Raw genomic sequence first — 23,142 nt, 5'->3', positions numbered from 1 at the left:
AGGGGGAATTTCTAACACAAGAAGAAAACAGTTGAGAGACATCTCTGGAAAAGTACTAGGGGCCACACTCCGAAGACCATCTTGCAACCCTGACAAAGCAACAGAGGGTGTGGCCATCCAACCCTCCAGTGGCCACCGCAGTGTAAGGGCCCGAAATGGCCCTAAGTCTTGGAACTGCACTTCCCCGGGGATTTCTGGGTCTCTAGAATGTACCTACCTCTACTTCAACCCCTCCCTTCCAGAAAGAAAATAAAGCTCCGCCAGTTTCAAGCTCGGGAAGTGACCTAAAGGCGTGTCTCTGGTCATACCTGGCACTTCTGTGTCCACAAGGCCCACTCAGACTCTGCCTGCCCCCACACCCTTCTCCACCCAGGGAGCCCGCCCCCCCCCCGCCCCCCCAGTCTGGCTCTACATATAACCCCTGCTCTGCGGTTAGTTATTCTGATCAAATTTTATCTGTGGAAATAGTTGGGGTGAGGGGCGAGGCCCAGGGGAGACTAAAAGTAGAAGCAATGCATTTGTGGAGTGGGGTCATAATTATGCCAGCGTCTGAACTGCTGTAGGGCCTTACCCCAGCTGCCAATTAAAACATTGAGGACTCGGGCCTTCTCTAGGAATTGAGTCCAGGAAGTGCCTTGAGGTGTGGGAGATGGGGAGAGGAGGGGGAGAGACGAAGTCCCCGGGAGCAGCTCGAATCTCACTTCCTAGTGTGTGTTCTCTTTGGGGTCCAGGGATCCCACGTTTGGACCCTGATCCAGTTCTGAGAAGCGGGGAGCCCCAATCTGAAGTCAATGGAGAAGCGGGCAAATGTGGAGACCAGAGGCCTAACCCCAGGCCCCTTGGAAATAGGTATAGCAACACATTTGTCCTATATTTACCGACGTAGTGAATAGGCGCAGCCAGCGCTGGAGGGGCTGAGATTGTTATGCTTCTCAAAAAGGACTAAGGGTTTTAAAAGAGTAAAATCACTGGGCCAGATGTTCAGCCTTCTGTTAGGGGGGGGGGGGGGAAATGAAGTATTTTTGAGAAGATGTGGATCAATTTACTAACAGAAGTTGTTCACATGTTGGGAAAATGGTTTAGCTTAATTTTACCATGATAGTAGTGATGAACTAATATGTAATTAACAGACGTGTAAAATATTGTGGACATAGACAGTAATAGGCTACATCATTGTTATCTTAGAGATAATGGAATTTTTAAAATTCCATTTAAAATGCCTCAAAGAAGTAAATTAATATTAAGTCTTGATTCCTGAAAGGGTTATTGTTCTTAGAACTAATGCGGGGGGGGGGGGGGTATCACGTACACATTGGAAATGATGGATTATGCTAACTATATAGTGATTACCTTGAGAAAACACTAACACTCTTGTCAACAAATAGATATTTAGTCTCATAAAAATATTATTTTGTAAACACACCAAGCAGAAGTAACAAATCAATTAATGTAATTCACCACACATGTGTGATAACAAACTAGTAATGTGGGATTTTATTTTATACATTTCCAATCATAAAAATAAAAAGTCATAGTAAACAGATTTGCAGAAACTAAAGATATGTTAAAATAACACCTTACATATTTGCATTAATATTAAATAATTCATACAAGTTATTTTTTGGCAATGTGGCTCTCAAAGATTGCATAAATTTCAACATAATTATCCAATATATAATTACTTATCATTTATAATTAATAATTCCAGATGTTTATTTGTGTATAATTTCACATATGAAGTTGGAGAATTGCACATATTTTCAAGACATTCTATTCTACCAAAGTCATGTGCTCTGTTTTTATATATTTGCTGAAAATTGGGCTTTTCATATGGTCAATGCATTTTAAAATAACTTTGCACATTATTCCTGAAAATTGATTTATACCTAAATAAAAAGAAATACACTGCTTCTTTGAATGAATGTGTCATTTGTACGTTTTTAACATTTTATACAACATACTATAAAATATTTTCTATAACTTAAAGTCATCACAATATTATATTGTGTATTCCTGAACTAGAAAACACATAATTACAGTATTTACATAGATTAAAATTTTTTGTTACTATATATTTCTAGTACAAAGTAATTTAAATAAAATAGCTTTATATAGAGAGTAATATTAACAACTCTGATATTAAAAAACATATAGTGGCTAAACGTTTGCTGCTAAGAATAAAGCACCATTAAAAAAACCAACAGGATCGCCCTAAGAAATTCTTTATAAGCTCCTGCTACGATTCTTTAAAAATTGAACTTTCATAATAATGTGAAAAAGAAAATGCGATTTCCCTTATAAATTGTTTGTAAACTTTTGCCAATAGAAATGGAAACATCTAATTAAACATTGATAGTTTTAACAATTTATATTTGCATGTCAAAAAGCCAATTAACATTACAATAAAAACTAATTACCCCTCTGCTGGCCTTTGCATTTTTCAAAAACAGATATTCCAGAGGAAATGATGCAACAAAGATGGTCACAAAAATGAAACCTCATTAAATTGTTCGTTGATTTATTACCCAAGTATTATTAGGTTTCTGCATATTGTAACTAGATATATATTTTCCATTATTCTGGCCATAGGAGATTACACCGACTGTATCACGATTTATCTGATATGAAGATACACTACCTAGGAGTGAGTCTGTTTTTCAAGAAGTAGGCCTCACTTTTTTAAAAAGTGCTCATTGTGGCTTGAGATGGTTAAAGTAAGATTGGTTGTGACTCCCTGGATTTACCACCGTCTTCTAAACATACGGCCATGGTCCCGAGACATTTGAATAAATCTGCCACTCACTCGAAAGCCCATCTCGGCTGCAAAATCTCCACTTAGTAGTGACTGATCCATCAACCACTGTTACTGCTCCGGGAAGTCAGACTACCGGCGATTACTGCCAGGAGGAAAGGTTGACCCAGCAGGAAGGCTGGGGAGAAAAAGGCGGCCTCCAGAAAACTGAGCCCCTTAGTAATACTTCCCTCCAGGACCCCATAAAGTCACCAAGTGCCCTGGAAATACACCTGGTGCCATTCCCGGTGGCGTGTGTGTGTGTGTGTGTGTGTGTGTGTGTGTGTGTGTGTGTGTGTGTGTTTGCACTGACGGTCCCACCCAGGGAACCCAGGGCTACTTCTGAGATGGGTGTAGGAACCCCCCACCACCTCCACCCCCCACCCCCAGAGTTTCACGGGACTCAGGAGGCCGAAAGGGTTCCGGGCTCAATAGGTCAAAATATTGAAAGAAGCTCACCTCTAAGTGCGTGTAACCCGCGTGGAGAGCGAGCTCGCACTGAGCCTCCACCCCCGGGAGGGGACTGCTCCGCGCGTGCAATCACACCCGGCGGGGTCACCCACCGGCCGGTTTTGCGGGGACCGAGAGGCCTTTCCTACCTGGTCTTCCAGGATGCGGCTGCCGGGCTCGGCGCTGGTTCCTCACCAGCGTCAGCACGAGGGCCACGGCGGCCCGCCAGCCCGGCGCTGCCCACTCGCCCGCGGGCCGCAGGAATTCGATCACGAACGCTCTCTCCCGCGGGGGGCCGCACGCGCGCCGAAACCGCACGGTGACCAGATAGGTGCGCACCATCTTCTGGTCGCTGCCGAGCTGCGCCGGCGCTGCGCCGCGCCGCCTTTTGGGATCGGAGCGAAGTCGCGCTGCGCCCGTCCCCCTGGGTTAAAACAGAGACCCACGCGCCGCCGAGGGGCCCATCACCGCCCCTAAGGCGCGCGCCCGCGTCCCCGGCGCGCTTCGGCTCGGCCCCGACCTTCCCACGAGCCTGGGGCCGCTCGCACCCAGCGGGCGCGTGGAAGGCAGGCCGAGGGCGGCGCGCGCCCACGACAAGAGCCCGACGTCCCTCTCCCTCCCCCCACCGCCTCTTTCCCGCCCATCGGCGCCCCCTGCCACTCCCCCCCCCCCCCGAACCCCCCCTAACCCCGGCCTCGGCGCCCCACGCGGTGACAGCTCCAGGTCCTGAAGACTGACGCTCCTCCGGGCAGCCCCCCCGCCCTCTACGTCCGTCACCTGACAGCGACCAGGAACGGGCTGGGCGCGTCCGCGGCGCTCGTGCCGGCTCCCGGTTTCTCTTGCTGTGCTCCTGGCGCCCCTCGCCGAGGGTCTTCCACGCCTCCAAACCGGATGATTTAACAAGAGAAAAAGAAAGAAGGAAAAACAAAGCCAGATCACGTCATTGCGCTCCCCGCCATTCAGGAGGCCAGATGTCAGTTTTGAAAGAAATGGCGCTAGAATCTGAGATGCGGGGAAAGGAAACCGCTGCTTGCAGCCAACGCGACACCGCCACCCTGCGTGGTGCTGGCGGTGCCAGAGGACAGGCCGGCCGCCGGGTCAGGTAGGCAGAGCGGGGTCCCTGCTGGGGGGGGGGGCTAGGGGGGGCGCCCTTTCCCTCCGCTCCCCGCTTTGGCGGTCATTTCAACCCGGCAGTTTTTTTTTATTTTCGGTTTTAACCTTTAAGCATCTTCCTCTTTCCGCGGCCTCGGCGCTCCCCTCCCCCGCCAGCTGCTCCCGCGCCTCTCCCGCGGCCCCCACTCTCTACCCGGTTCCGTGTCTCGGGCCCCCGGCCCCGCGCAGCCTCCTCCGGCCCGCGCTCTGCACCTCCCGCCGCCAGACGCCGCCGCACGCTCCCGCCGCCCGGCTCCGCCGCTCGCTCCCGCCGCCTCTGCTCCCCTCCCGCGTCTTTCTTCTCTGCAACTCCAACGCAAGGGTCCTGCGGACACCGGCTCCCCCGGCCCCGCCCGGGTCCCACCGCTCCGGGCAGGGAAAGCGGGGGAAGGAAGGGAAGAAGCAGCGTAGAGGAGGGTGAATGCAGGACCCGGAGGAGGCCCGAGGACTCGAATGAGCCCGGCTCCAGAGCGCCCATCCGGGCTCTCGGGGTGAATGCAGCTCGATTGCGAGCTCGCCGGCTCCGGGGGATGCGAGGTCCAGCCCGGGACTCGCTTTCAGGGTGGCGATGCTGACCTGTGTCCCCACCTCCGGGCCTAAAGTTGGTCTTCACCCGCCCGGAACCTCGCGGGCCGGAGCTAGGCCTGGTCGGTCACCCGCGAGAGTCTAGAGAAGATGTGGGACTCGCCCCGCGCCTCGCAGTGGCTGCTTCTTCTTGTGCTGGAGGTGGCCAACCTGTAGGAGCGGATCCAGGGCTTCCGAGCTGAGCTGACAGATCCAGCAGCTGGCTTCCTCCACTCTATCCCTCACCTCATCGCAAGACCGAGTCGCCTAACCCCTGCTTGCATGAAGCTAGTTAGGGACCAGTTTTAAATAGCCACTCTAAACCACTTTCTAGACCAGTGGTTCTCAGCCTTCCTAATGCCGCGACCCTTTAATACAGTTCTTCGTGTTGTGGTAACCCCCAACCATAAAATTATTTTCGTTGCTACTTCATAACTGTAATTTTGCTACTGTTATGAATCATAACGTAAATATCTGATATGCAGGATGTATTTTCATTGTTACAAATTGAACATAATTAAAGCATAGTGATTAATCACAAAAACAATATGTAGGGGGGTGGGGGGAGGGGAGAAAAAAAAACCAATATGTAATTACATATGTGTTTTCCGATGGTCTTAGGCGACCCCTGTGAAAGGGTGGTTCCACCCCCAAAGGGGTCGCGACCTACAGATTGAGAACCGCTATTCTAGACTTTGACTAAGGCACGGCTCTGCTCCGCTCCCCCATAGGATTCAACTTAGCGTCCCAGAACACCGTGCGTGGTGCTGAGGCTACTTGCCGCTCCCACCCTTTCAGTCACTTTTCCTCTTCCAGGTGCCATCCCATCACCCTGTTTTGTTTGTTTTTTGTATTGTACTTAGCACACAGAAATTACCTTATGTATTATCTTAATTGTTTATCTCGAACCGTAGTATGCAAACTCCATGGGAGCCAGAACCTGTTTTGTCTTGCACCGCATCGTTGCGCCCACCCCCCACCAGAGAAAACCTCGTACAAGAGATGGACTATGAAAGACAGTTATAAGGAGGGTATTTCGTTTTTGTGGCCAACAGATGAGGGGCAATCTAGGGAGTGCGTAGTTCAGAAAAAAGCGGCCAGCTGCAGTTTTGAATCAGCCTGGTGACCGACTTCCTTCTTCCTTGAAGAACCTCAGTCTTTTCATTTAAGGCCTTCACCTGATTAGATGAGGCCCATGCACATTATGGAGGATAATTTGCTTTATTCAGAGCCTATGGGTTTAAATGTTAACTATATCTAAAAAAACAAAACAAAAACCAAACAACCCATAAAACAACTTCACAGCGACATCTAGAATGATCGTGTTTAACCAAACAATTGGATACCATAGCCCACCCAAGTTGACAGATAAAATTAGAACATCACATTACCCAATTATGCCTGAAAGGTCTGTTGAGCCTCAGTTTCCCAGTTAAGTTTAAATTCAGGGATGTCTCTATTGATTGGGCTTTATAGCTTTATCTATAGCCATTTCCTCTTTACCTGAATTTGCTCTGGGGAAAAGGTGACTTGCCCACTTGAGAGGAATGCCATTTGAGTGAGAGGGTTGAGTGAGATTGTTATACAGGAAGCTCTGTGTTCAATGAATATAAATTTTAAAATTTAAACTTAAATTCCATCTTGGTTTTCCCTGCTGCTGCCCAACACCTGTGTTTTGTTAGTTGTGGTATGCAGGGGAATTGTATCTAATTTTAATATTAGACTCAGCAAAATGCAATTATGAAGATGAATCTTAGCAAAACAATGAATTTGTGGCATTCCAAAGATTTTTGGCTATGTGCTATGCAAAGATTGTATGATCAAGGACTGAGCAGTATTATGCATATGCACGTTCACATGTATTTTATCCTCACAGTGGTCTTTTGGACTTAGGAGTACTACCCCTCTTTTACAGGTGAGAACACTGAAGCCCAGAGGGGGCTCAAATCTTGAACACTTTACGGCCAGCAGGTGCCAGGACTGGAATCATCAGTCTTTAACTATAAAAGACTTGCGGTCTTTCTGTTGTACTGAAGGCCAGAGGGAGTGAGCTATCCGTGGGTCATTTTTCCAGACAGAGAATCACTGATGTTGGGGCTTTTCTTTGCTCTCTTCCTTTGGCCCAAAATAAACCTGACTAGATTTCTCTGAGTTTTTGAGTTGAGAAAAATGATTATTTATTTTGGATCAGCAAATGCATATCTCATAGACAAAGACAGGCGGGCATTTTACTTAACTTACTTTGCCTTTTTTCCTCACCTACCCCTGAACAAGAGTGTTCTCTTAGGTATCTCTCTCTTTTTCCGTTTTTTTTTTGGTTTTACATATATTATTCTTTCCTTTGTGTGCTTTTTTTTCTTTCTTAAATTTTAATTTATTATTACTTTTTAATTTAAAAACATTTTAAACTTTATTGTTGAAAGTATATATATCCCCCCTTTTCCCCCATTAACCCCTTCTAGCCCACCCCACCTTCCATCCTAGGTCTTCACCATCCTATTTTTTGTGTCCATGGGTTATGCTTATATGCACACAAGTTCTTTGGTTGATCACTTCTTTCCCTCCCCTACCCCCAACCTCCCCTCCCCTTTGCCCTCTTCTACACATCCTGGCCTCCCCCTCTTTTGACCTTCATCAAACTATTATTCGTGCCTATAGGTTATGCATATGTTCTGTAGCTAATCCCTTCACATTCTTTATTCAGTCACCCTCCCACCCCCGCCCCTTGGGCACCAGCCAGTCAGTTCCATGTATCAGTGTTTCTGGTTCCACTGTTCGTCAGTTTATTTTGTCCATTAGAATCCACATATTACTGAGATCACATGGTATTTTCCTTTCTCTGACTGGCTTATTTGGCTTAGCATAATACTCTCCAGGTCCATCCATGCTGTTGAAAAGTGTAAACGTTTCTTCTTTTATACAGCCTAGCAATATTCCATTGTACCATAGCTTTTTTATCTACTCATCTGCAGATGGGCACTTGGGCTATTTACAGATTATATATATATAAGCCTAAGTGACCAATATGATCAAACGACCGGAAAGACCAGTTGACCAGTTGCTATGACACCACTGACCACCAGGGGGCAGATGCTCAACCCAGGAGCTGCCCGCTGGTGGTAAGTGCACTCCCACAGCCAACCACCCTCAGCCAGCCAACCTCCCACGGTTCCTCCCCGCCCCCCACGCCCCCCCTCCCTGCCAGCCTGCCAATCTCCCAACCTCCCGCAGTCCCTCCCTCTGTTCCTTCCCTCCTGGCCGGCAGGTCCCAATGGGCCTAGCCCCAATCAGGACTGGGCGAGATGGCCCTGATGGCCCTGATCACCAGCCAGGCCTAGGGACCCCACCCGTCCCATGCATGAATTTTGTGCACCAGACCTCTAGTTTATTATAAATAAGTAGAGGCCCGGTTCACAAAAATTTGTGCACTCGGAGGGGTCCCTCAGCCCCGGCCTGTTCCCTCTCTCAGTCTGGGACCCCTCGGGGGATGACCACCTGCTGGCTTAGGCTGCTCCCTGGGGGATTGGGCCTAAGCTAAGAAGACATCCCTCTGGCAGCCCAGGAGCCCTCGGGGGATGTCCATTTGCCAGTGGGGAGCAGGCCTAAGCTGCAGTCAGACATCCTTAGCACTGCTGAGGAGGCGGGAGAGGCTCCCACCACCACTGCTGTACTGGCAGCCATCAACCTGGCTTGTGGCTGAGCAGAGCTCCCCCTGTGGGAGCACACTGACCACCAGGGGGGAGCTCCTGCATTGAGCATCTGCCCCTGGTGGTCAGTGTGTGTCATAGGGACCAGTCATTCCCAGTCATTCTGCTGTTAGGGTCAATTTGCATATTACCCTTTCATTATATAGGATAGAGGCCTGGTGCATGGGTGGGGGCCAGCTGGTTTGCCCTAAAGGGTGTCCTGGATCAGGGTGGGGGTCCCGCTGGGGTGCCTGGCCAGCCTGGGGTGAGGGGCTGATGGCTGTTTGCAGGCTGGCCCCTTCCTCTCTCTAAAATCAATTTATAATTTTTTTTAAATGAAGTATATTTATATGTCCTAATAATGGAAGTTGTCAAACATATATTACCAATCAAAAAAGCAAGTTGCAGAATAGTATGATCCTACTTACATTTTCTAAGTGTTGGGGAGATGAGTGTTTACAATTATATGTACCTATATTTCTGGAAGGTTAGTTAAAACTTGAAAATTGTGGTTACCCCTGGAAGTGAGACTGGGAGTAGAGAGGTTTCAGGAGATTGATTTTTACCTATTTCTGTTTATTTTCTCTACTACTTGAAAGTTTTCCATGAACAAGAATGTTAAAGTAACAATCACAGAAATTTGGGGTCCCAAACATAGGTATTCTAATTCTTAAGGCCTGAAGTTGGTCGCAAATAGGTATTTAGAATACCTCCAGGGGTGATTCTGATATGGAGTCAGGGTTAATAACCATTCCCTTGTATATTGCCTGAAATGACTGGTGGGGATAGCACCATCATTGCACAAATATACATACCTGGGGATGAATGTACGATTAAATGTTATTTAATTTTTTCCTAGAAAGGGGATACCATTAAATTATTTTGTTCATGGTAGTATTTAAAAGCTCCTGAAATCCTGGAATAGATCCATCTACACTAATAAAAGACAAACATGCAAATTGACCATACCTTTGCTACACCTTAAGCCATGCCCACCAGCCAATCGGAGCAACTGTATGCAAATTAACACAACCAAGATGGCGGCCGGCAGCCACAGAGCTGGAGCAAGCAGGAAGCTGGTTGCCCCAATGATGGAGGAAGCCAAGCTTCCCGCCTGCCGCGCCAGCTCTGAGCTCCACTCAAAGCAACAAAGTTTCAATTATAGAAGGTAAATAAATCCCAGAATAAAAAGAAAAAAGGAAAAAAGGAGAGGTTGGGAGCTTCATCACCGGGGGCTTGGCCAGCCTGAAAATGGCCCTCAGCTCCTCACCCAGATTGGCCAAGCACCCCAGTGGGAGACCCCCACCCTGAAGGGGGTGTGACCAGCCTGCAAACAGCCATCAGCCCCTCACCCAGGCTGGCCAGGCAGCCCAGTGGGGACCCTGCCCTGAAGGGGGTGTGACCAGCTGCAAAGAGCCATCAGCCCCTCACCCAGGCTGGCCAGGCACCCCAGTGGGGACCCCCACCCTGAAGGGGTTGTGACCAGCCTGCAAACACCCATCAACCCCTCACCCAGGCTGGCCAGGCACCCCAGAAGGACCCCACCCTGATCCAGGACACCCTTTAGGGCAAACCAGCTGGCCCCCACCCATGCACCAGGCCTCTATTCTATATAATGAAAGGGTAATATGCAAACTGACCCTAACAGCAGAATGACTGGGTATGACTGGTCCCTATGACACACACTGACCACCAGGGGGCAGATGCTCAATGCAGGAGCTCCCCCCTGGTGGTCAGTGTGCTCCCACAGGGGGGAGCTCTGCTCAGCCACAAGCCAGGCTGATGGCTGCCAGTACAGCAGTGGTGGTGGGAGCCTCTCCCGCCTCCTCAGCAGCGTTAAGGATGTCTGATTGCAGCTTAGGCCTGCTCCCTGCTGGCAAGTGGACATCCCCTGAGGGTTCTGGGCTGCAGAGGGATGTCTGACTGCCAGCTTTGGCCCAATCCCCCAGGGAGCAGGCCTAAGCCAGCAGGTGGTCATCCCCCGAGGGGTTTCAGACTGCGAGAGGGCACAGGCCGGGCTGAGGGATCCCCCCGAGTGCACAAATTTTTGTGCACCGGGCCTCTAGTCCTATCTAATAAAGAGAAAAATGGTAATTGGCGTACGACAATACCCTTTTCATTGGCTAATCAGGGCTATATGCAAATTAACTGCCAACTATGATTGGCAGTAACTGCCAACAAGATGGCGGTTAATTTGCATATGTAGGCAAATGCAGGGAGGCGAAAGGGAAAGCAGGAAGAAGCCCCCTGCCACTGACAGTGATCGGAACCCAGGGGGGAGCTGAGAGCTGTGGGGCAGGGCAAAGGCGGCCCTTGGGCCGCCTTTGCCCTGCCCCCCAGCCATGATCGGAGAATCAGGCGCCTTTTCCACCCTGGCCAGTGATACCAGGAAGTAGGGGTGGAGCCAGTGATGGGAGCTGGGCACGGTCGAAGCTGGCAGTCCCGGAGCTAGGGGTCCCTTGCCTGGGCCTAAAGCGGAGCCCACGATCGCGGGGGCCGCTGCTGCTGCGGGTCCCCGCTGCCCAAGCCGGACACCTAGGCCAGAGGCGTTAGGCCTGGGCAGGGCGGAGCCTGCAACGCGGGGAGCTGGGGGTCCCCTGCCCAGGCCTGACACCTCTGCCGGAGGCCTCAGGCCTGGTCAAGGGGCCGATCCGGTGATTGGTGATCGGAGGGTGATGAGGGTCAACTCCTCTGGCCGAGGCATCAGGCCTGGGCGGGGGGCGGAGCTGGGATTGGGGGGATATGATGGTCCCCTTGCCCAGGCCTGAAGCCTGGGTTAGAGGCGTCAGGCTTGGCGGGGGTGGAGCAAGCGATCAGAGGGAGATGCGGTCCCCTGCCCAGGCATGATTCCTGGGCCAGAGGCCTCAGGCTGGGCGGGGCCAGAGCCAGTGATCAGGGGGAGATGGGGGTCCCCTGTTCAAGCCTGACACCTCTGGCGGAGGCGTCAGGCCTGGGCAAGGGGCCGATCCTGCGATTGGAGGGTTATGGGGGTCAATGCCTGAGGGCTCCCAGTATGTGAGAGGGGCAGGCTGGGCTGAGGGACACTCCCCTCCCCACACACACCCAGTGCACGAATTTCGTGCACCGGGCCCCTAGTATGTAATAATTCTAAATATTAAAGGCAGTTTAGAGATTAGAGAGTAGTAGAGGATTGAAAAATATTTTAGGCAAGGTTATAGTTATAACTCTAGGTGGCATGTTGGGAGGAGATACAGGATACTCTAAAGGGTCCTGCTGTGCCCTTGGAAAGGTGGTAGAGCTCAGCACTGCATAATTCCACAGGTGGAATGAGGAGCCATTAGGTATTTCCAACACTTAGCCTTCAGAAGACAACTCCAAGTGTCAGTATCTGTTGAGCTATCTGTGGTTTGTCAACAGAATACTGTACCGTATTTTCTGGGTATAAGATGCTCCATGTATAAGACCCCCCCCCCCCCCCACTTTTCCAACCCGAAATTAAGAAATCAATATTTTAAACATTTTTCTGGTTTTCCTCTTAAGGCCTTCTTTTTTGGCATCTTAAGGAGTTGGTCTTCCTGTTTTCCTCCACTGTCTGATCATACACTCAGTGGGAGGAGGTCCAAATTCTCTCTCTGCAGCTCTATTTCCATGCTCTTTTGCATAGCTGATTACATTCAGTTTGAATTTTTCAGAGTAAGACAATCACTTACCAGTAACTATCCTTTTATTATTTATTTATTTATTTTTTAAAATGTATTTTATTGATTTTTTTACAGAGAGGAAAGGAGAGGGATAGAGAGTCAGAAACATCGATGAGAGAGAAACATCGATCAGCCGCCTCCTGCACACCCCCCACTGGGGATGTGCCCGCAACCAATGTACATTCCCTTGGCTGGAATTGAACCCGGGACCCCCGAGCCCGCAGGCCAACACTCTATCCACTGAGCCAAACCGGTCAGGGCTATCCTTTTATTTTTTGACCTCTTTATGGGCTCAGAACACTGGTCTCTGTTGCATCTAAGCACTCTCTACCTCAGGGGTCCTCAGACTTTTTAAACAGGGGGCCAGTTCACTGTCCTTCATACCGTTGGAGGGCCGGACTATAGTTTTAAAAAAAACTATGCACAAATTCCTATGCACACTGCACATATCTTATTTTGAAGTAAAAAACCAAAACGGGAACAAATACAATATTTGTATTTGCATGTGGCTTGTGGGCTTTATTTTGAGGACCCCTGCTCTACCTCTACCTCCAATTACAGCATCAGCTGATGTCAGAAACAATAAGGTTCATGATTAGGGGAAGCCTGTTCAACAAGGTATAGGCAGCTATGCACCCACACCCACCTGGCTCCATCTTCGGCGGACTTCTGTGTATAAGACACCCCATGATTTTCAATCTAACGATTTTAGAAAAAATTATTGTCTTATACATGGAAAAATACAGTACATTGCTTACTGTTTTATGTTTAAACTAGAGGCCCAGTGCATGAATTTGTGCACGAGTGGGGTCCCTCGGCCTGGCCTGCAGGATTGGGCCAAAACCAGCTCTCTGACATCCTGTGAGGGGTCCTGGATTGCAAGAGGGCATAGGCCAGGCCAAGGGACCTCACCAGTGCACGATCGATCGGGGCCAGGGAGAGATGCGGGAGGTTGGCCAGCTGGGGAGGAACTGCGGAGGGCTCCAGGGCATGTCCAGCCCATCTCACTCAGTCCCAATCAGCCAGACCCCAGCAGCAAGCTCATCTACTGGTCAGAGTGTTTGCCCCCTGGTGATCTGTGTACATCATAGCGACTGGTCAACCAGTCAACTGTCTGCCCCCTGGTGGTCATTGCACGTCATAGCGAGCGGTTGAGGAGCCTTAGCATATCATTAGCATATTATGCTTTGATTGGTTGAACAGCAGATTGGTCGACTGGACACTCAGCATATTAGGCTTTTATTATATAGGATGTTATGTCTTATAGACTGCCGGGGTCCAAACCCAGCAGGTCCAGGGGTTCCCAAAGGTGTGGACAGAGTCGGCGAAGAGGGAAAGACTCAGAGACAGTGTTCAGTTCATCAGCAGCCTAGCCAGGATCTCCAGCCAAGTTCTGGTCTCGATCTCCAGAGAGGTTCTGCTTAGGATCTCCAGCCAGGTTCTGTCCAGGTACTCCAGTCAGGTTCAGTCACCATGTTCTAGTCAGGCTCTCCTGCCAATCTCCGCAGTCAGGTTCAGTCCAGGATCCCCTGCCATGCTCTCTCGCCAGGCTCTGCCTCCAGGCTCCGAGGCCAGTCCCTGTCCAGGATCCCCTGCCATGCTCTCTCGCCAGGCTCTGCCTCCAGGCTCCGAGGCCAGTCCCTGTCCAGGATCCTCTGGCATGCTCTCTCCAGCGAAGTTCTTCTGTCTCTAGAGAACGTTCTGTGTAGGTTCTGTGCCTAGGCTCTGTCTCTCTTGGTCCTGTCTTCCAAGCCCTGTGTCCTTAGTTCTGTGTTCTGAGTTCTGTGTTCTGTGTGTTTCTGTCTTGTTACAACTGTATTTATACCAGTTGATTCAACCCTATCAATCTCTATTACAAAGGTTAGGGCGTTTCTTATCTCCATTCCAGGGAGTAAAGATTATGTAGCTTAAGCATGATTGTTTGTAGTTAAATTGATTAACTACCCGCCTGGCACTTAGTTAAGGAGTTTCATCCCCTCCCTAACTTCAGGGGAAAATCCCTACCTGGCGATTCAACCTTTCTCAGAGGTGACCTTGGTTAAAACACATAGTGCCAAGAAGGTGAGCAAACATATTAAGAAAAGTATGCCATATATGCCAGGTCCCTTGAAACAGCAAGCATGGACCGGCTCCCGGCAATAGACATTATAAAATATGTAATAACATACTGAAATTATAGCTTCATTTGATAAACAAAATGCAAATATTTCACTAAGAGATTAATGAAACCTGAAGCATAATGGCTAACCCTTACATATTTGGTTTGGGACTATTGGAAACCATCCAAACAGGCTACACTCATTACTAGTCCCGAGTCCCACTCTGTTGCTCACAGTCTAGCACTAGTATCTGGTGCAGAAGAAAGTGGAATTCTCAGGAAGACCCATTTTTAGCTAAGGCAAGGAGATGGAGGAATTTGTGAAGGATAAGAATGTAGAGGGAAGTTTGTTTAAAATTAAAAGGAAATCCAGAGGTCAAATATGAAAGGGTTCAAAGGAAGTAGCACCAACCCTATCATAATGTAGAGTATTCAAATAAGAGGACAGTGAAACAAAACATTATGCATTTTGGGAGGAGGCCAAATATGAAAGGGAAATGAAGCGTAGTTTCGTTACTGTAGTTGGTCTTAAAGTTTTGTTTAAGTCTGATGTAAAATATTTTCTGTGCCACCACTGACTATATCTATGGGGGGTGGAGGGGAGAGGGAGGTGTCTAAACTAGGGGAATGGGATTAGTAAGTGTTTGAGGTTTCTTTGTAAACTTTCAGCTTAATATAGATGGCTGTGAGATAGCATATCATCTTCGTACATCTCTCATAGTTATTTTTTTGTACCAGCAAAATCTTTGGTTTATATTTATTTCAAACTTCAAATTACTAAATCAGAGTTGGGTGCTCAGTTTTGATGTATATGTTGATTTATATCCCTGTGCTTAATATGTAATCCATGCCAATGATAATTAGCACTGGCTTCAAAGCAAATTTTCCTTAGTACATAATTAATAAAGGGATGATGTATAAAAAGTACCATTTCTATAAAGTATTTTTTCCTTATGCAAGGAATAATATTAAAGTCTTCTGAATGGAGGATTCAAGAGGCAAGAAAGGAGTCACCCCATTTCTAATAGCTGAATTTGAGAAAAGTTTTATAGACAATCAAGAGAGTAGGGAATGAGATTTCCATTATTTTAGGACTGGAAGTATTTCACAAATTTCATCAGTATGTGGACCATATATAGTTTGTTTGGTTTGGTTTGATTCATTCTGTTGAACTATTGACCCATCTTTCATAAAATACTACCATGCTCTTCTTCCTTCTATTCCTTTTGTTGCTGTCTTTTCACCTCATTTTCTCCCTCCTGAAATGGCTGATGTGTACAAATTAGGTGATACAGAGCTCTTCCCCAATCAGCTCTTCCTACTATCACCCAGGCAAAATTTAAGGACCTAAAGTTTCAAGGAACCCAATGGAAACAAACCAGAAACTACATACATTTTTAAATAGGTAACAAGAGAGTTACTCATCTTCTGCAGTGGTTCTCAACCTGTGGGTCGCCACCCCTTTGGGGGTCAAATGACCCTTTAACAGGGGTTGCCTAAATACATCCTGCATATCAGATATTTACTTTATGATTCATAACAGTAGCAACATTACAGTTATGAAGTAGCAATGAAAATAATTTTATGGTTGGGGGTCACCACAACATGAGGAACTGTATTAAAGGGTCGTGGCATTAGGAAGGTTGAGAACCACTGTTTAATGACTTCATCTAATATTTTAGCATTTTCTTGTCTTTGTACTCTCTGTTCTTTCTAATATCCCAACTTTTTCTTCTGGTTCTCACTCCCACACCAACCCAACTTAGATCAGAATCCCTTGTTATAATACACTCACTTAAAGACCCCCTTTTTTAGAGCATTTATATTAGCTTGGAAATACCTACCTCAGCTTTATTTTACAAGTCTATTTGGTCTACTTGCTTATCTCACTTTAAGAAACGAATTCTTCCCTGGCCAGTGTGACTCAGTGGTTGAGCATCAACCCATGAACCAGGAGGTCATGGTTTGATTCCCAGTCAGGGCATATGCCCAGGTTGTATGCTGGATCCCTGGTGGGGGTTCAGAGGGGTACTGGAGGCAGCTAATCTAGGATTCTCTCTCATCATCGATGTTTCTATCTCTCCCCCTCTCCCTCTTTTAAATAAAAAACATATTTTAAAAAAGAAACTAATTCTTTTAGTGGCTGTGAGTGGCATGAGAGAAATGTAAAAGGCATCAAGAAAAATCAGAGGTAAGAGAAGAGAAAGACCTTAAAATTAAACTAAGTACTTACTTTGCAAAGTATCTTTTCTGTCTCACTTTATATAAACGTGTCTGTTATTTTCCAACTAACTGGTGGAGGTGGTGCTTATAAAGATTTTTCCCTCCTGGAACTCCAGAATTTTAAAATATGCCTTTCTTTTCCATTCTTCTATATATTTTTCCTTGCTTCTCATACCATGGCAAAATTATTACTAATAAATATCAACCCTCACAGTCACATGTGCAACAAACTCATAAGTGATAAAACTTTAGTGATGGTAGGGAACTTAGAAGTAATATAGTCCAACTCCCACCTTTTATAGATGAAAAAATTGAGGTTAATCCAAGTTACATTGTTTAGTAAGTCATGTGTTTAATTAAAGAACCAGTAATGGAACCCAAGTCTTCCATCTTCCAATCAAGTCTTAATTTCTCTTTCCTCGATCTGCTCTTTCTTGCCGGGGGTTTATATATATTCATAAAACAAAAAACAATAGAATATGTTACTGTGATCCACAACCACATTTTCTTATTTTAGTTTCCCTTAATATCATGTTATCTTCAGATCCCACAGTTTCTTTACGTTAGGAGTAAAATCACATTTCACATTAATTTCAAGGGATTACTTTTCATTCCTCAGCATCATGCAACTAGCCAATTTGAATGTCTTGGAACTTAAGAAATAGAGGACAAAATAAGGATTTCATAAATCAAATGGATAGTTTTTAAATTATCAATTGACCTCTTTCATAAAGAATGCTTCTTAGTAGTTGTAAAACAATAAAAACTTTAAAAATACCATTCTGGTAGTCAGTTATGACTGGGTGCTTATGTGATAACTACAGTTGTATTTTCTGTCCTGTGGCTTAACTTGAAAATGGGGGATTTCATTATTTTTGTTCCCAAAGTGATTTTTAAGTCACTCTTTTGGGGGCTATTCATGCTGTAGACATTTTCAGATAGATTTAAAAACAATATGTTCAGATTTATTAGAAACTATAGAAAGAAAAAGTATCCTAGGGACTATCAGGGAGATCCCATACAAGGCAGAAAAAGTGTTTCTGTTTCAAAAAATATTTAGTTGACTTTATATTTATCATTAATCATTTTGGAGAACAGGATGGTTCAGTGGGAAAACCCCACAAATCAAACCATAGCTTTGGAGCTAGACAGACTTACTTTGCACAACCGTGGAGTGAATATATTGGGATCCTTGAAAAACTACTTGATAATCTCTCACTTCCCTCATATGGGAAATAATACCTATCTCCCAAGTTTATTTTAAGTGTCAAATGAACAAATGTATGTTAGAGCATGCCTGGCACAAGTTATATGTCAATAAATGTTTATATATTTTTTCCCCCTAAAGATATACTCTGATTCTCAATCAAGCTTCCCCAGTAATATATTTGGGGAAATAAAGAATTGATGGAGAGGTAAAATTTTTAAAATTTAGCTCAAAAGCCCCTCTTCTTATAAACCTGAAATTAATTTTTCTGTTCCCTCTTCTCTTATACAACACACACACTCTACATGTATAAATCTTTCAATGTATGTGGAACGAGTTTATATAAATTTTTGTTGGTATCACTTAACAATTATTACAAACAGTGAGAGATATGAACCCTTTTGAGTCTTTAACATTTCTCAGCAGTTAGTGATAGGTAAATCCATGAACATACATTTTAAAGACAATTTACCCACATCTTGGAGTCCAATCTCTGTTGTTTTTCCTTTATTAAAGCAGTGAAGTATCAGTTGTTTCAATACTGCAATGAATCAAGCAACACTGGAAATTAAGTCCCAAAGCAGTGCACCTTTAGCAGGTATTAAGACATTCCCCGAGTCATAATTGTATATTTTCAACAATTTTATATTCAGTCTACTTCTTCAGCAACCACTTGGGAAGTATCTGGAGATAATTTACTGGCTAAGTGCATCGATCTTGTAAAAGACATTTGGAGCATTTCACAGTTTGACCCCCTGAGACGGTCTAGTAAAGTCAGAGAAAATGTAACAAATAAATAGGTTAAGCTCGAAAGTGATCTAGGGGTGGTGCTGCGCTAGCCTCACCAGAGCTGCAGTCCTTCCTATCTCTTTACGAGCGCCCTTGCCGAGTTACTTTGTTTTTTTTTTTTTTTTTTTTTTTTTTTAAGTTTTTTTCTTTTATTGCTTAAAGTATTACAAAGGGTATTACATATGTATCCATTTTATCCCCCCGCCCTAGACAGTCCCCTAGCCTCCCCTATCACCCAGTGTCTTATGTCCATTGGTTATGCTTATATGCATGCATACAAGTCCTTTAGTTGATCTCTTACCCCACTACCTCCTGCCGAGTTACTTTGTTGTTTAAAGTCTCCTCATTAAGATTTTTAAAAAAATATATTTTATTGATTTTTTACAGAGAGGAAGGGAGAGGGATAGAGCGTTAGAAACATCGACCAGCTGCCTCCTGCACACCTCCCACTGGGGATGTGCCCGCAACCAAGGTACATGCCCTTGACCGGAATCGAACCCCGGACCCTTCAGTCCGCAGGCTGACGCTCTAGCCACTGAGCCAAACCGGTTTGGCCTCCTTAAGATTTTTACGGAAGAACAACTCAGAAGTACAAACTATCACGAGATCTTTCCAAGTGGCGCGTGTCTGTATCCTATCCCTATTGTATATAGATGAAGCAAACCATTAGTTCAAAGTTTTGTCTCCTGCTTCTACCCCACTAACCCCCCTCCCTCCTGCAGCATTTTGCTCGCTGATGGTCGATGTCTGGAACGCGCAGGAAGCTCTCCTGGACTGAATAACAAACAGCAAGTGCCGGCACCGTCCTGGGAGCGGTCTTGCGCCAACTTGACCCACGGATTTTAGGATATAAAGGCGAATTCCAGGTGGTTCCCATTTTCTCCTCCAGTCGCTATCCGGTGGCGCTGTCTCCAGGACTTGCAATGAATATGGTTTTGCAGGTGACTTGCTGTGTCTCGCAGGATAAGTAAAGCTCTACACCTCCTGACACCCACAGCAGCCCTCACCGTCCTCCTCTGGTCCTCGGTCTTCGGGTTTGCCCCGTGAGCCCCAAGTGAGGACTTACGAGGGGCTCCATCAAGGTCAGTGCGGTGACCATCTCTCCGACCTCCCATCAGAGGCCAATCCCGCTGCTCCGACCCCCCATCTCCAGGGCCCTTCATGGCCTTCATCGCACACCACTTTTCCGCCAGAAAACGGCAGCGGGGAACGAAACATTCCGCCCCCAAATCTCGCTGAACACCTCTGGCCCCACCTCTCTGCCTTTGGCTACAGGTGAGGGTCCAGGGTGGGATCCAGAAAAGAAAAAAGAAAAAGGATTTATTTCTGGCCTGCCCCTCCTTCCCTTGAGGAATCCAGTCGCCCAGGAAGGCGTTCCGAAAGCCGCTCTGCGTTGCAGCCTTGGTTGAACTAAGTTGGGGATGGGGAGCTGGGGAGAAAAGAAAAGTCGTTGTGGGCAGCTGGGTGCGCCCGCCGTCAGTCTCCCGCGGTGGCGCACAGGTACCGGACGATGTCGCGGTGGCTCCGCTCCTCAGCCAGGTCCACGGGCAGGCGGCCCCAGGCATCGCGCACATCCAGCCGCGCCCCGGCTCGGTGCAGCGCCACCAGCGTGTCCAGGAAGCCCTCCCGGGCGGCGTCGTGCACGGGCCGCGTGAGGGTGGCGGGGTCCGCGCAGTTGGGGTCCGCGCCGTGGATCAGCAGCAGCTCGGCCACGCGGGTGCTGCCCATCATCATGACCTGCGGGCGAGAGCAGAATGGTCAGGGCGAGGGGGAAGCGAGATGCAGGCCTGGGCAGGGACAGGTAGAACCATTTCAAACACATGAAGTATCACAAGCCCCAGGAATCTGGTTAAGCTCATTTGCTGACGCAGTATTTCCCTCCTCCCAGTCCCCGCACCTGCTCCAGGTATACTCTTTACTGAGGTTCAGTTATATTTTCCAAATATGCAAGAAAGAGCTGATGATAATGTGCTTGTCTTCATTGTGAGAAAAAAAGAAAAAGCTGACTTCCATTTGAACATGGGAATCCATTTTGTTAAATGACTAATAGGTGGACTTAAGTTTAAAGGCTTTTAAAATCTGAAATTATTTCTCTTGCTCTGCCCTCTCTCCCCAGACATAATCCGTGTCTAAAAATCTTTATTAGGCAGTCAGCTGATGCTATATCTTGGAAGTTAGAGTAATGCTTTAGGGGAGAAAATGAGAAACAACTAAATTTAAAATAAGGCTTACTTTGTTTAGTTCTCACAGTAAATCCCCTGTGGAAGGCCTTTGCTTTTCAGTCACGTATGTCTGTGCTTATAAATGTAATATAGTCCTACAATTTGAACCAAATTGGAGCTGTAGGGGAAAATGTAAAGAGACACACACATTGTTTTAGAAACTAATGAAAACCAATTATTTGTTGTTAATAAATGGTTCACCATTTTAAATATTTAACTTAATGTTATAGAGAAGGCCCAAAGTTTAGAGGGTGGTAGACTTGATGTAACATGTAATATTAATACTATATTTACATTGTACAGGATTTTAAATATTAAATAGTAAATGTTTTCCTATATGAAAAGAACTTGGATGCCAGTAGTTGAATCAGAACAATGCATAACTTAGAAAAAGGATGTTTGGAGCAGTAATCCTATAGCACCCATTTGTATAAATACACATTATGCAAACATTTACTTTTTTATTTTAACAATAAAACAACTTTTGACAACTAAATATCCAAAACGGAATTATTTGTTCTTGTGACTTTGTGTTTTAAAATGTACTATGTAACTGAAAGGTCGTATACTAATTTTTTTGTTCTGTTTCATGAATATTAGAAGCATCCAATTCCTTGCTTAAAAACCAAGATAGGTTATCATTCTTACTAGTGATATAAAGGCTGTTTCACATATAGAGAGGGGGGAGGAAAAGTGGTTCTTAATATCCCAGAAAATGGTGAATTAAAACTATAAAACCTATTTATACAATTATTAGTATAATTTGAAGTCTTTAACAACTACTGTACCATATTTTTGCTGCTTTGAACCATCCCTCATTTCTTCTAACACTTTTCTATGAATTCTAAAGGAATGAACATATATCTTCTTTAAAATCTAAGACTCTTTTCTATTTAAAAACTACCTAACAGTTGCTGCAGGGAATGCTTTTGTAATCCATGCATTCAGTATGGTAATTAAGCAGTAAAAATCCATAGAATCATTTTTTTCTTACGTAATGCTCAAGAGATAATGCTAACATAAAATAAGAGGAGTAAGTATTGTGGTTTAGGAACCCTGTCTTGTTCCTTTGTTTAGAACAAACTGCAAGGAATTTCATATTGCAGCTTGAAACTTAACAGTGAGTTTTTTTCCTCCATGTACTATGATTTTGTGTGATTCTTTAAATCCAATACAGAATGTGTAAGTTGTAATTTATCTCTGATCCCGAGACGGGAGAGGATATACTGATATTTTTTCCATCATTAAAAAGAACAAACTGATGCAGTGGGTTTTTCATTCTTTTTTTTTAAGGATTTTTGGTGGGTGAACACCTGCTTTACCCCTGGGCTCCACACCCCTAGCCAGAGAGAAACAGTGGAGACCCAGGTCCCAGAGGCGCCCCAGGGAGGCCGCGCCCCCCCGCGTTCGCGCGCCCCCTGCCGACGAGGCCCCTGGGCCCCGGGTACCTGGATCGGGCGCCTCCCGAAGCCGTTGACTCCGTTGGGATCCGCGCCCGCCTGCAGGAGCTGCCGCACGGTCTCCACTTGCCCCCGCGCCGCGGCGCTGGCCAGACCGGCATCGCTGCCGCTGCCTCCGAGCTTGACCTTTTCTTCTTCCCACATTTCGCAGACGCCAGACAAAATCGGGATGATCCGCCGCTAGCCCCGAGCTTCACGACACTCCTCGCTCCGGCCCCGCGTCGCCCCGGAGCGCTCTCTGCTCCTCGGGAGAGCCCCGCTGGCTCCAGTCCCCTGTCGCCGCCCTGTGGTGACTTGGTGGCTCGTGCAAAGGCCAAACGGCCCGTCGTTAAGTCGGCCTTTTCCGGGCGATCGCGAATGAGCGTCGCGCCCAGCTCGCTCCCAGGAAAGGCGCCTGGTGCGAGGGCTCCGGCTGGAAGGGCAGGAGCGAGCGTCCTGATCCCAGGCGCACTGCAGTTTCTCGCTGGGAGTGGAGGGGTTTGGTCCAGCTGGGCGGCGCGTCGTCTCTCCCCACCCCCTTCGGCTCCGCCCGCAGCCCGCAGCCAGCTCGGCTATGCAGCTCGCCGGCCGCGAGGCGGGGCCAGCGGAGCTGCCGGGGACGAGGTAGGGGCGGGGATGGGAGAGTTGACGAGGTAGGGGCGGGGATAGGGGAGTGGAGCGAGCCCAGAGGGTGCTAGGACGCATGCGCCAGACGCCAGGCGCTCGGAGGCCCAGGCCTTGCTCGCCCAGAGTCCGGGAGTGTTGGTCAAGGTTTTGGAAACGTCTAATTAATGTACTCAGCCCCTCCCTCCAGCAGGCGGAGCAGCGTCTTTCTATTTCTTCAGCTGGCTTCACGCTG

The 23,142-nt window shown here is 47.0% G+C and overlaps 2 protein-coding genes across 4 annotated transcripts in view; both read right to left on the bottom strand.

The window, feature by feature from the left end:
* Positions 1-4,992, bottom strand: part of LOC132211858 (cyclin-dependent kinase 4 inhibitor B-like) — a 28,215-nt gene extending 23,223 nt beyond the window's left edge. Inside the window, exon 1 of one of the 3 annotated variants that reach the window (XM_059656532.1) lies at positions 4,970-4,992. The gene's annotated coding sequence lies outside the window, so the exon portion shown is untranslated. Of the gene's footprint in view, positions 1-3,390; positions 3,528-4,018; positions 4,314-4,969 lie in introns of those variants that run through there. The other 2 variants (XM_059656533.1, XM_059656531.1) reach the window with 2 other exon arrangements.
* Positions 4,993-19,916: 14,924 nt separating this feature from the next.
* Positions 19,917-22,794, bottom strand: CDKN2B (cyclin dependent kinase inhibitor 2B). The gene is made up of 2 exons (XM_059656530.1): positions 22,293-22,794; positions 19,917-20,359 (listed from the first exon to the last, which is right to left on the bottom strand). The coding sequence occupies exons 1-2, from the start codon at positions 22,446-22,448 to the stop codon at positions 20,099-20,101; spliced, it is 417 nt and encodes a 138-aa protein (XP_059512513.1). The 5' UTR covers positions 22,449-22,794; the 3' UTR covers positions 19,917-20,098.
* Positions 22,795-23,142: the final 348 nt, after the last annotated feature.

The sequence above is a fragment of the Myotis daubentonii genome, chromosome 11 (genome assembly GCF_963259705.1).
Source record: "Myotis daubentonii chromosome 11, mMyoDau2.1, whole genome shotgun sequence".
Classification (NCBI taxonomy): domain Eukaryota; kingdom Metazoa; phylum Chordata; class Mammalia; order Chiroptera; family Vespertilionidae; genus Myotis; species Myotis daubentonii.
Note: the sequence above shows the minus strand (reverse complement) of the source record. Positions and strands in the feature narration are given on the sequence as shown.

Excerpts from the sequence above, each read along its gene's own strand:
- CDKN2B (XM_059656530.1), bottom strand. The coding sequence starts at position 22,448 with ATGTGGGAAGAAGAAAAGGTCAAGCTCGGAGGCAGCGGCAGCGATGCC. Across the intron at positions 20,360-22,292 it reads TCGGGAGGCGCCCGATCCAG|GTCATGATGATGGGCAGCAC; the intron begins GTACCCGGGGCC and ends TCTCGCCCGCAG.